At 40.7% G+C, this 12,905-nt stretch overlaps 2 protein-coding genes across 12 annotated transcripts in view; both read left to right on the forward strand.

Annotated features, from left to right (window-relative positions):
- Positions 1–578: 578 nt before the first annotated feature.
- srsf5a (serine and arginine rich splicing factor 5a) lies at positions 579–7,102 on the forward strand. The gene is made up of 8 exons (XM_047610768.1): positions 579–698; positions 1,925–2,058; positions 2,149–2,219; positions 2,569–2,709; positions 3,020–3,089; positions 4,444–4,517; positions 4,611–4,715; positions 5,814–7,102. The coding sequence occupies exons 2-8, from the start codon at positions 1,933–1,935 to the stop codon at positions 6,181–6,183; spliced, it is 957 nt and encodes a 318-aa protein (XP_047466724.1). The 5' UTR covers positions 579–698; positions 1,925–1,932; the 3' UTR covers positions 6,184–7,102.
- Positions 7,103–9,802: 2,700 nt separating this feature from the next.
- The window catches only part of pacs2 (phosphofurin acidic cluster sorting protein 2), a 69,648-nt gene continuing 66,545 nt past the window's right edge, over positions 9,803–12,905 (forward strand). For all 11 annotated transcript variants that reach the window (XM_047610737.1, XM_047610741.1, XM_047610742.1 and 8 more), the window contains exon 1: positions 9,803–10,223. In XM_047610737.1, coding sequence (XP_047466693.1) covers positions 10,105–10,223 — 119 coding nt within the window. In that variant the 5' untranslated portion in view covers positions 9,803–10,104. The remainder of the gene's footprint in view (positions 10,224–12,905) is intronic.

A 12,905-nucleotide genomic window follows, 5' to 3' on the forward strand; every position in this document is an offset into this window, starting at 1 on the left:
AAAGGTCCTGACCGATAAATACATGTTATTGGCAAATTATTGAGAAGAAAGTGTGGAAGAGAAATACAAATTTATTGATTTGAAATAAGTTCATCATTAAACTGCAAAATATCGCATTTTGTTACCTAAAAGATTAATTAATAGTTAATTTACTACAATGTTAAACAGATAAAGGAATAAATCATGTGGAAAAGGCTAAAAAGCTACAGTAGTAAACGCCTTATCTAAAGAAACAACTTTTCTTTTTATTGAAATATTTCAGTTTTCTAGCAAATAATATTGTAAATAATCCGTTATTTAGAGATAGACTATTGAAAGAACGGGAATTTAATATGGCGTCCCTATGGGTGGAACCCAAGTTGGGTTGCCAGTTCCGCATCATATGCCCCTTTACAATAATTCAATGACAATCGTATATATAATTTCAATCATACGATAAACGAAGAAAATATACTATATTTTAATTTATATATACTATTACAGTCACTTTTGATAACTTTTAACGAGCAACAATCCCTTTAAATCCCTCAGTTCATCGTTATGTTATTTACTTTTACCTGGCAACCGTAAAGCAACGTTTCCGGTGCCCTCTCGACTCGACGCCATTTTAATTCAGTTCGAGGAGGCGACACGGTTAAAAGTTGCAGCAAACCAGCGACATATACAGTAAACCCAGAGCAGCTCGACAAGTAAAACTGGTGAGTTTGTACCAGGGATGGTGTTTTGCGATCTTTTATACCAAGTTTGTGTTTAAAAAAATAGCTTACCGCCACTTTTAAATCTCTCATCGTCGATGTGTGTGTTAGTGGCTAACGTTAGTTAGCTAGCTAGCTAGCTAGCTGAAGGCGACCTCGAGGCGAGGTACGCCAGCGAGGTGATGCAGCCTACTTTAGGTCGATGTTTCACGGCTAAAATAGCACAGTCATGTGGTATATGCTCAGCTTTCACGTCTATACTTAAGCTTGAGTTTAACATTGCCAGTTAAAATATTAAATTTAACAACGTTATCGCAGCGTGTACTCGGAGTGAAGGTCTGGCAGGCTGAAGCAGGGCCCGAGTGGAAATCAAGATTACTGAGTTTGTAAGGATTAGCTCGGCTTAGAGAGATCCAGACATCTCCTCCACTAATTTCTTTTTATTTGAAGCCGATTAACATATGTTAAAAATTACTTTATTGGTAATTCGATATGCTTTTTATTGTACTATAGTTGACAATGGCGCTTTAAATCGTGCAACAACTTCGACAATGGACGAAGATCAATATGACAAAACCCGACTAGTGAAGTCTTCTTAAATGTATTAAATCCTTTGTTTTAAGTATTAGCTATAATCCTATTAAAATCGTAGTTTAGCTTTAGGTTTTTTGGGAAGTAAACGGCTGTTGAAACTGGCTGAACCAGAACTACTTCAACATGTGGTTTTGGCTGAAAACTGCTGCAGGATATTTGCGTTAGAGCAATTTTCACATTAGCATTGGCTTAATATGTGACTTGTTTTTCCACAAATGGGTAAAAGGTTGCACCAAGGGGGGAAAACAAGACAACATTAAGGAAATCACCAGGTTAATTATTAATTTTAGTCAGTGAAGGTTGTCCTCTTTTAAGTATACAGAATTTTCTGCATCTGTTTTGTCGGGGGTTAATGTTTAATTCCAGACATGTTTGTTAACTTTTACGATGTTAACATCTCTGTCCATAAAACACTGTGCACGGCTTAATAGGTAAACAAGAGGCAGCGGGTAAACATTTACATTTTTTTGAATATAAACAGTTCTGACCCAGATGAGTAAAAAAAAAAATCTTGATCTTTTAATGCATTCAGTTTTAAATAGAAACAAATGTAGGTCAGTGTAGAAGTCTTAAGTATCGACGCTCACATCTGGTGACATGTTTTGCCAATGATATATATTCTTCTATTTGTGCAGATATCAACATGAGTGGCTGTCGTGTCTTCATCGGCCGCTTGAGCCCACACGCCCGAGAGCGAGACGTGGAGAAGTTCTTCAAAGGATACGGACGGATCCGGGAAATCAACTTGAAGAATGGATTTGGCTTCGTGGTCCGTATTAGAAAAACTACATTGTGGAGATTTTGTTTTATTTATTAGTTTTTTAATTCTGTCTTGTTAATCTGATTTTTCTCTTCTCAGGAGTTCGATGACCACAGAGACGCAGATGATGCAGTGTATGAGTTGAACGGCAAAGAATTGTGCAGCGAAAGGTAATGAGCGTTTTTTTTTTTATTATTATTATTGTTGCACATGAACAGTTGATCTTTTGACTATCGACTCAGTGTAAAGTAGTTTTGTCTTCTTCCTGCAAACTTAAAATATCTTAATATGAGGAACCTGAAAGTGGTATGTGACAAAGTAGCTTCTTCATTCTGCAAAGTCAGCATCAGAGTAACAGATTTTAAGTCTGCCCTGTTCACAGACAGTCTAAATATTGCAAACTGAATCATGGTTCACCCCTAAAACGTCAGATATGTCCTCCCACATTATCTAATAACTCTAAACATATCGCATGTGCTCACAGAATCATGACTTTTTTTTTTTTTTTTTTTTTTGTAGGGTGACAATTGAGCACGCTCGCTCCAGAAGAGGAAGGGGAGGTGGCCCCGGGATGGGACGTTTCGGTGGTGGTGGCGGCGGCGGAGGTGGAGGTGGTGGTGGCGGCGGCGGTTATCGCCAATCACGCAGCAGTGGATCAAGGTGCGTTATACTTGAAGTAGCTGCTTCAGACTTCAGCAAACTACTTAGGGGAAGTGTTTGGGTGCAGTGGAAAGTAACTGCTGTGATGTCCCACAAACATGTTTATCGAAGAAAAAGATGTGTTTAAGGAACTGGCAAATAAAAACCTGGTACTCCGCCTCAGCACTTTCAAATATTGACACAACTATCTGACAAACCCAGGACAAATAAAACAGCAGTGAACACGAAGAGAAACTGCATGTGGTGTGGAAATAAATCCGTATGTGGTACAGATCATTGATAGTGTTGTATTTGTTTGTTTCCTGCACAGATATGGCCCTCCTGTGCGGACAGACCACAGACTCATTGTGGAGAATCTCTCTTCACGGATTAGCTGGCAGGTAAGAGATGACGCAACTATCTTATCTCCCACACGGCATAAGCTTTATAGAATAAATTGTATATCCCATCTTCCAATTATAATGAAGCAGCAGAAATCAAATTAAATTAAATCTCATTAGTTAATTGGCTAATTATATTGAAAAGACCCAGAGGTTTTTTTTTTTATTTTTTTTTATATTTTTCCAGAGACAAAAACATATTTTACTGCTGATGATGGGCATTCTGACCAAAAACCATAAGCTGTTTCTGAACAGCCGGTTTCCATTATATCAGAGGTGAATAAAACACCCTCCAGTGGGGTGTCAGAAGTATGTAGCGCCCTCTGCTGGTTGTTTTTTTTTTTCTGAATAGTGTCCATTTGGTGCCTCTCCTCACACGCAGTTGCCGCCGGTCTAAAGTCTTGGCTGGGCCCCGTAGCGGGTGAAAGTGGTCTAGCGCAGGATACGGTAGCCTTAGGAGGTCCGTAGCCACAGTCTGGAGGTTCTGTGGGCTGGCATCCCCGACTGCTGTAACCCCCCTCAAATCCACGGTCCCTACACTCTCCCATTTGGGTCTTTTTCTGTTGCTGATGGAGCTGGGGGGGGGCCTTGAGTCGGGCGCACACCCCCTCCCCCCTACTTGCTCTCTGGTGGTTCCTTACTTGTGGAGGCCGGATGCTGAGTCAAGGCCGAGGGCGTTTCTCAAGGGCTTAACACTGCATTGGTTCCCATTTGCTATTTGGACAAGTGGCTCTATGCTAATATCTACCTGGGTATGGAGCGGTAAGTAGCATAAAACTCATGTGATTGGGTTTGTTCAGGGTCGGGTGGTAAAGGGGTGTAGAGTTACAGTGACAAAGGGGGAATCATGTAAACAGTTAGACGTCTGCTGAGTCAAAAATTACCTTTAAGCACAGTTGTCATTATCAACCCTTGATAAACACACAGCTGCACCTCATGTACTCCTACACATAAATCCAGTTTTAGGTGGTGTACAAAAAAAAATTAATTAGATCTGATCTTCAGCACAAGAAAAACAAAAAAAAACTGTCTGGTATCTCACCACGGAGCAGAATTTGCTTTTTACTGATCATATATTCATAAGTCTCGGAGCCAGTTAATGGGACATACAGATTTTTTTCTTTTCAGAAAGGGCAACACCTGCTCACTCCCACAAAGTATTTACTGTGGCTCTAGTGTTTACATGGCCTCCACTGAAATGAGAGCTTATCTCACAGCATTTAGACATCCCAGGTTTCTGTGTGCTGCTTTCTTTGCTGTCTGTTCATGTCTCCCCTTCCAGGTCTGAAAAGGCTCTCACCGACACCATGCGTTTCGTTGTCTGTTACTAATCCCACGTTATGCTTTGAAATAGGACCTGAAAGACCTGATGAGAAAAGCAGGTGAAGTTACCTTTGTGGATGCTCACAGACCCAACAAAAACGAGGGGTGAGCTGCTGTTTTTTGTTTTGTTTTTTTAAGTTAAACATGTCACATCGTCTTCAGTGTGAACGGAGAAGTAATGTCTGGACTCGATCACAGGGTGGTTGAGTTTGCATCTCGCAGTGACATGAAGAACGCTATCTCCAAGCTGGACGGGACAGAACTGAACGGACGTAAGCTGAAGATCTTTGAGGACAGCAGAAGGTGAGTTCTTTTATGTCCTTGTTGGAAATGATTTGTAACTTGGAATAATTACTGGAAACAGTCGGACAGTGCTAGCTTTTCCCTTTTAAAAGTAATTAAAATAATGTGATGCTTTCGAGCTATGTCAATACATAAAGTGCTTTGCTCGTCCGTCTCTAGTGGACGTTTCAGGCTCTTGAACATGAAATATTGCCGTTGTATGGACGGAGCTGGTCTTTCTTAAATTCTCTGCTCTCTATTTGTCAAAGTCGTGGACGTGTGTTTTCTCCTGATAAGTCGCCTACATCATATATCAATCACGTCAAAGTCCAAATGAGTTCAACTTAGTACCCACCTACTTTTTTTTTTTATTTTTCATTACTCACTTCCTTGGGTGAACACCCTTTTAATAAGATGAGACGTTACATTTCCCTGGGGAAACTGAGGTGTTACAGCTTAACGCTAACCTGAACGGCCATCTTCTAAATTACCTCTCAGCTGAAGTTCCCATAAATCTTAAACTATTCCCTTTAAAAAAAAAAAAAAAAAAAAAAAAAGAAATCTAAACTGCAAATCATCAGTGAGACAGGTTCTAAAGTATAAAATAATAAACGTCCTTTCAACTAGTCCGGATTCAATTAACCATGAAAGCTTCTTCTCTCTCTCTGTCGGCATTGATTACACGGTTATCTCGTTCGAATAAACTCGGCGCTTACGCTTAGCGTGACCTCGACACGGTGGCAGCAGCAAGGTCGATTAAAACGTGACATCGGTTCACACGGTGTCGGCCTGTTTTGTTTTTTTTATTGTTTTTGTTTTTAAGGCTAGCCCAGCTAGCAGGCAGTAGACGATAACAACACTTTAATCATACACAAGGGAAATTGCTTGGTCACAGTAGCTTGGTTGCACAAAAAGGAAAAAAAAAAACGAAAGATAAGAATTAAATAGAAGTAAAATAGAATGTGGTATAAGCAAAATATATACAGAATTATCATTATGAACAAATTTAAGTTTCCTGAACCAAACTGATGATGATTGAAACTTGAATCAAGTCTGTGTTTCTTGGTGTTGTTATTTCGTCACCACACATAACAAATAACCTCTTTCTTTCCCCCACAGTCACAGTAAGAGCCGCTCTCGCTCCCGAAGCTACTCCCGCTCCAAGAGCCGCTCCAGGAGCCGCAACCGCTCCAGGAGCCGCTCCCGGAGCCGCTCCAGGTCCATCAGCCGCACTCCAGAGAAGAAGACCTCGGGAGGGGGCAAAACCACGGCCCGGTCCCCCTCCAAGTCCAAGTCCCGCTCCAAGTCTCGCTCCAAATCCCGCTCCAAGTCTCGCTCCAAGTCCCGGTCTAAGTCCCGCTCCAAGTCCCGCTCCAGGTCCCACTCGCGCACGCCGGTCCGGGCCCAGAGCAAACAGTCCCGCTCCCGTTCTCGGTCCCGCTCGCCCCGCTCACGCTCCCGCTCGGCCTCCGCCGACAGCAGGCACTGAGATCAGTCCACCCGTAGGCCGTCGAATAGACTGATAGCTGCTCACCGTGGGCCTGGATGGTGGCGTGTGATTTATTATTATTTTTTTCTTCTTCTTTTTTTTTATTTCATTTTTTTTTTTTTTTTTTTTTTTTAAACAAAGGGGAGAAATTGCCTTTTACTTGGCTTCCTTTGACATATGACAGGTTGTAAATTAGCCAGCTATCAATGTGCACACATTTGGCTTTGATTTTTATCCGTTGTGTTTCTTAGTTTTTGATGTGCTTCCACAGAGAAAGAGATTTTGTTTTTGTTTTTTTGTCAGACATTTCAGGGTTGTTTGTTTTTGGTTTTTTTTGTGCCCCTTCATATCAAATGTATGAACCTCTGATTTTGATCTGTGATGAAAATCCTGGAGTGTGTCCGAGCTGTCTGCCATGTTTTTGATTCCATCCACTCCTTTGTGCTTTTTTTGAGGGAAAAAAAAAAAAATCTATCGATGCGTCTTATGGTTTGAGCTCCTGGTTTTGCTGTGAATCTGTGACGAGTCGCTTCTACACGTGCTGCATTCACTGCCCCCGTCGTATGAACGTGATGATGGAAACATCTCCGCTCAACTGGTGGTATATTTCTTGTATCATGGCTTTGGAATCTGGCATCTGTTGTGGCTGGCTTTTTTTTTAAAAGTAAAAAAAACAAAACAAACAAAAAAAAATGTTTATTCGGGACATTGTCTCATGTTTCTGATTTTTCTTATTAACTTAATCTCCGGCCTGTGGGGTGTTGAGAGACTGAACACATACTCGTCTCTAAATGTTTCTTAATTTGATACTAATAAAAAACGCCCTCTGCATATTGTGATTACCTCTTGTAATGTCTTGTTTCTTTTACATAATAAAAACTTTGTGAATGTGGCTCGTGAGTTGCCCATTCATGTCAAATTATGTCTCTTTGGTTGAGATTTTTGGGGAAACTTAATCAGAGATGGGACATATAAATGTTTTTCTTTCATTTACAATGTTGTTCAATCACAAGCATTTACCAATCGCATTTAAGGCAAGAACACAGCTCTAAGCTCATTTAATGTGTTTAAAAACAAAGCAATAGGATCTAAAACTCACCCAAACTGAAAGGAAAATGAATCCTAGAAGATATTAAATGAGCTGTAAATCATTTCCTAAATTCTGAAAAATCACAACCGTGTAAAAAAAGGTACCACGAAACCTATGAACCTCTAAAAAATAGAATAAAACACTTCCTCCGTAGTTCACAATACCAAAGATATTAAAATAGACTGGAATATATATATTAGAAACCTATTAGAAAACAATGAATATTCACAGTTCACCAGACGAGTTCTGCCGTCACAACTTCACACTGTTCACTTTTACTACTTTTTCCATTTTACTTTTGTGTCTAGAATAAGAACCTCAGACCGTATGAAATGACTGTATTTGTGTCATTTTGTATCATTGTAGGTTTTTCTTCTGTATTTCTAGTCATCTCATGTCCCCTTGTAGGGATTTTGTGTTTCTTTGTGGTCATTTTGCGTGTCCTTGGGTTGTTTAGAGGATACTTTTATGAGTCTTGTTTTGTTGTGTTTGAAGCTTTGACCCAAGCTGACGTTCCTTAAGTCACTTCACAGGCCCGAGAACTTTAATCTGGTTCAGAGTGTCCATCTATCGGCCTTTAGACTTTGAAGTCAGTATAAAGTGAAATAAAAAAAAATAAAAAAAAGTCACACCCTCATTTAACCGTCATTTAGTAGATACAGGGCACATTTAAAACAATAAAACTAAAGAGATTATTATATCGTTACTTTATCATCACAACCAAATAAAAGCCTCAAAGTAAAACTCTTAGTTTTATAATATTCATTTAAGAGGAGAGAGGGGCGGCCATTGACAAAATAACACTTATAGTCAAGCTATCTGAGGATTAACAGCTTATCCACAGCCGCTCATGCTAATCCTTAAAGCGACCGCGTCCACACACACTTTAATCAAGACGCCCGAGCAGGAGTGAAACATGTTTGTTGGCAACAAAAAGCAAAAATTGAAACATGTTTAATTCGAAAAAAAAAAAAAACACAGGAATCATAGTCACCACACGGGGGCACTGCCTGCTTTTATTATGAACTGACCATGTCACCACTGAATAATAATTAGAATTACATTGATTCAAGTCATTAAATTGTAATTAAATTATATTTTAATGCCACTGCATTTATATATTTTAAACGACTGATAATCATTGTCAAGCAGCAGCGTGTTACTGATGCAATAGGTATTTAAGTTGTGTGCAGTCCTAATAAGATTAATTAATTACTCTCATTAACCTCACCTATAAATAACTGTGTCACAACTTCTTAATGAGGTCAAAGATTGTAGAAATATATATATATCATAACATTACATCTCATAATCCTTTCAATCTACACGATGACTCTTTGACCCAGTAGTGGATGATAATAATATAATAAAGTATATTTGTTACAGAGGACGTATATTTACACAATGACTACTTCTTCCCTCATACTTTGACTGTGTCCAGTAAATATTCATTATTTGCCCCATGCAAATGCACCAATCTGACCTCTTCAGATTGTTCTTGAGAGAAATATATGGGGGGTGAGTAGTGACCAGCTGAAGAGAAAATAGACCATCGTTTACACATATACAAAATAAAGTAAGAATGTTGGGTTTTTGATGGGAGGTATTTTGAAATTAGGGGAAGTAGAGATGTTATTATGGATGGCAGTAATGACAGTTCAGTCCTAGTTTGAGAGGATAAAGGAACAATTTATATCCTCCTGTTATGTTGAATGTAATTTGTGAAGTGTTATGTAAACACAAATCTAACTTCCTGTCAGTCAACTGCTGTGCAACATGAATCTCCCTCCGTACGTCGACCATTTGCCCCAAGCTCCCTTTTTTTTTAATATGAATTTGACATGTACTTATATTAGTTCGATATTTTTGGTTTGTAAAACATTTATTTATTTGTCTAAACAATTCTTGACAATCAGTTCCTTTTTGACATCAGTCACCCTCAATACATCCACCATCCACCCCAAGCTCCTCATTTGAAACTGAGGATATTTCCAGAGCTGGATCATAGTAATATATATATATAGATAGATATAGATATAGATATTGTCTTAGGAGATCTGAGTTCCTTACAATCTCTATGGCATCAATCACCCTCCATACACACACCATCCACCCCAAGCTCCTCATTCGGAAGTGAAGCTCTTTTCCTGAGCTGTGCTGTAAAATATAATATAATAAAACGGGGATTTGTAATCTAAACAATTCCCGACAATCAGTTTCTATTTGGCATCAGTCACCCTCCATACGTCCACCATCCACCCCAAGCTCCTCATTCGAAACTGAAACCTTTCTGATTTGTGTCTACATCTCTTTTCCAGGTACTGTTTTGTGTAGTTAGTAGGAACTTACTTCTGCTGCTCACTTTCTGTCACATGGCTCATATTCATCCCTCTCTCTCATATTTGTTTCTTATTCTAAACTATTCTCACCGCCTTTTTTTTAACGCATTGACAAAAACAGAGCGCTCCCTCCCCTCCCCTCCTCTCCCCTCCTCTCCCCTCCCGCTGCTGTGCGGCACGTATCGCCCTCCATACCCTCGGAGCAGCGTGGTGGGCACAACAAGCCCAGCGGTCGGTGAGCTCAGTCCTGCCGCTCCGCTGCAGTCCCTCCCTGGCACAGAGGACCCACACCGCACGGCTCCCGCACGGACGCAGAAATGAGCTGGTCCTCCGCCGCACCACATCGCACTGACGTGAGCGTGTGACGGCTCTTGTTGGCGGAGACACACACAGACACGGACAGCGGAGGACGTACCCGCCGGAGGACCTGACATTCAGAGAGCGCTGTTTACAAACCCGCAGCCCGGACAGTCCCAACACGCAGCCCGGACCATGGCGGAGAGGAGCGGCCGGCTCAGCTTCCCCGGGAGCGGGGCTCTGAACAGACCGGTGCCCATGAACCTGTTCGCAACGTGGGAGATAGACGGATCCTCCCCGAACTGCATCCCGAGGTAAGTCGCTGCAGGCACTTACCTCACCCATTTCTCTGTCTCTCTCTGTGTGTGTGTCCTTTTAAACTTTAAAGTCAGTGTTTGCAATGCGCCATGCTTGCAGATCTGTCAGATTGCAAATGTTACAGCTGCACCAGCTAGCCGGATGGTTATGCCAGGAGGATGCCCATGCAGGCCCCGTGTCCTCAGCCTGTCTGCAGCATTACATGTAAATAATGGGCCAGCCTATGCAAAAAAAATAAAATAAAAAAACAGCACATCCAGCTTCCGTGTAGAGTTAAATCAAACTGTAAAGAAAAGGTTTGCGTTTTCTGCGGATTTACCATTGAAATCACTCCACTTAGCTGCAGGACAGGAGCAGCCTTGAGCCACAAATCTGTGTCGGGGCTGCATCATGTTGGCTCCTGTGACCTCCAGAAGATCAGCAGCTGCCTTCACACTGAAACCAGTCTTATGCTCAGGTTAAATTTGTGTCATTGTCAGTCTCTGATTAGCGGCACATCTCAATTTATGATCCTTATCAGGTTTTGCAGCCAACAACAGCCTCCACTCATCCACTGACAGTTCAGTCCTGTTGGAAAAGAGCGAAACAGGGGGCATGTCTTTAACCCTCAGCAAGCAAACAGATATGTAAAACAGTTCATTCGTTTTGTCAACACATAAAAAAGGCCCATAGCGGTGTTTGTTTCATTCAAGCTTGTAACACAAAACCAAGGTATCAAATGTGCCGAGTGCTTATCCGGCTCAAACACTCTCAGTTGCTCCAGTATCCAAACAAGTTCATTTTACAATCATTAATAGCAGATGTTCACATTTCAGATGCTGGAATGAACCAAAATAAGATTTTTACTCAATCAATTTATCAGTTATCAAGATTATGCAATATAGTTTTTCAATGTTGTCATTGTCTGAGCCTCTGAGTCGACCAACACGTCCTGAAGAACAGTGTCAAACATCTTTGATTCTCACACAGAAGATGTGAGGTCATGCCAATAAATAAATTAATAAATACATTAAAGTATTGGCTGGTTTTCTATAATCCTGAACTGACTATATATGGTTTTGACTGCTGAGGAGTTCATCTTTCTTTTTTTTTTTTTAATTAATCAGTTTATAGAGCAAATTAATAAATAAACTCTCCAGATTTACGGCCCAAAATAGACAGTGTCATTAAAAATTAAACCCCACACACGCTGTTTCTCCCCCAACTTCCCTCAGATTCATTTTTCGTTTGATCTCCTAAGACGCTGCTCAGCAGTTTTCACGGGAATATGCGTTAGATCAGATATCGCTTCTGCCATTTCAAGTTTTTATTAAACTTTTAATGTCTTTCAGGGCATTTGTGCCGGAATTTAAAAATAGATGTGATGAATACTTTTGTTTCCGGGAGCTGGAAGATCAGGAAACCGGGGTTTGAAACGTCTTCGAGTGTGAATGAATCTGTGATGCGTTCAAGTGCTGCTTCCATCATTTCAAATAATCCTCATATATCTATGCTCCCTCTTCAGAAGTAAAATTAGAGCTTTATTAGAGGAAGTCGTAAAAAAGAGGAAGCTCCTTTTTAGCGTTGAGATCTGGACATTTTCAGGTACGAGCTTGTGGACAAAACTAAAATCCAGTCTTATGTCAGCAGCTGCCAGCCTGTGGACAAGGAGGAAAAAATAAAGCTGTAATTAATATGAATTCGGGGGAGGTTAAATGTGTGTTTTTATTTTTTAAACTGATGGCCGTGTCTCCTTAGCGTCTCTCTATCCTCTTAAGTTAATACCTTCAGTGGGTATTACATTGCATGGCTTTTAGCTGAAATAAAACTAATTCATTTCCAGGAATAGTGCGAGTGCTTGTCATTCTGCAGAGTGGACGGACGGATAAAAAGGTTCCTGTAACTAAAAAGTCCCGGGTTCAATCCCCTGCAACCCGTCAGTAACGGGAGCGTGGGTTGTCATAGGAAGAGGCCGCTTTTACTTTGCGGATCTACTTAATGTGTTAGTGGGCGCAGACGCTGCAGCGACTCTTTATTTATTGACCGCTGCCTGTCAGAGTTCAGACAGGAGGAGCTCAGCTTTGTTAACCGGACGTCACATCGGCCGCCTCTCGAGGCGGCTAAACAAACTGACTGCTCGCCGTCTTTCAGCAGGGAAACCTTTTTGTTTCACTTACTATTTTATCATTTACTAAAGCGTCCGAGAACTGAGACAGACTCAGAGTAAAAATAGACATTAGGCATCTAAACTGAGCATCATGTAGATGAAGTAAAGTCTTTAGAGTTAATGATAACTGAGAAGGCGCAAGATTATAAAGTGATAAAGTGGTCTATTTTTAATGCACGGTCAATACTTAAACTCAAATTTTGTTAGCAGCATTGGTATCCTACCTGCTAACAAGGAAGCAGGCAAGTAGTCACATGGGAAAAACATGGGCAAACTTTCTAGATGCTAGGCAACTAAATTGAGTTCAGTTCTATGGACCCCTTCATGGCTTACGTCACTGTGACATTACAATATTAGTTGGAGGCAAAACAGAGGGAAGGTTGAGGCTAACACTGTCACTTTCAGCTGTGAAAATGTCAGAGTCAACTTTTTAAAACATCACTCACGGTCTCAGGGAGTGAGTGTATAAGTATATTCTCTAAAATATGTGTTTTCCTCATCCATTCCAGCCATAACAGTCCACTGAAATATG

This window comes from Mugil cephalus, chromosome 17 (assembly GCF_022458985.1).
Source record: "Mugil cephalus isolate CIBA_MC_2020 chromosome 17, CIBA_Mcephalus_1.1, whole genome shotgun sequence".
Classification (NCBI taxonomy): Eukaryota; Metazoa; Chordata; class Actinopteri; order Mugiliformes; family Mugilidae; genus Mugil; species Mugil cephalus.

Bases quoted from the DNA above. Each gene is read 5' to 3' on its own strand.
- srsf5a (XM_047610768.1), top strand. From the start codon at position 1,933: ATGAGTGGCTGTCGTGTCTTCATCGGCCGCTTGAGCCCACACGCCCGA. The intron at 2,220-2,568 runs GTAATGAGCGTT...TTTTTTTTGTAG, and splicing joins AAAGAATTGTGCAGCGAAAG to GGTGACAATTGAGCACGCTC. The intron at 2,710-3,019 runs GTGCGTTATACT...TTTCCTGCACAG, and splicing joins TCACGCAGCAGTGGATCAAG to ATATGGCCCTCCTGTGCGGA.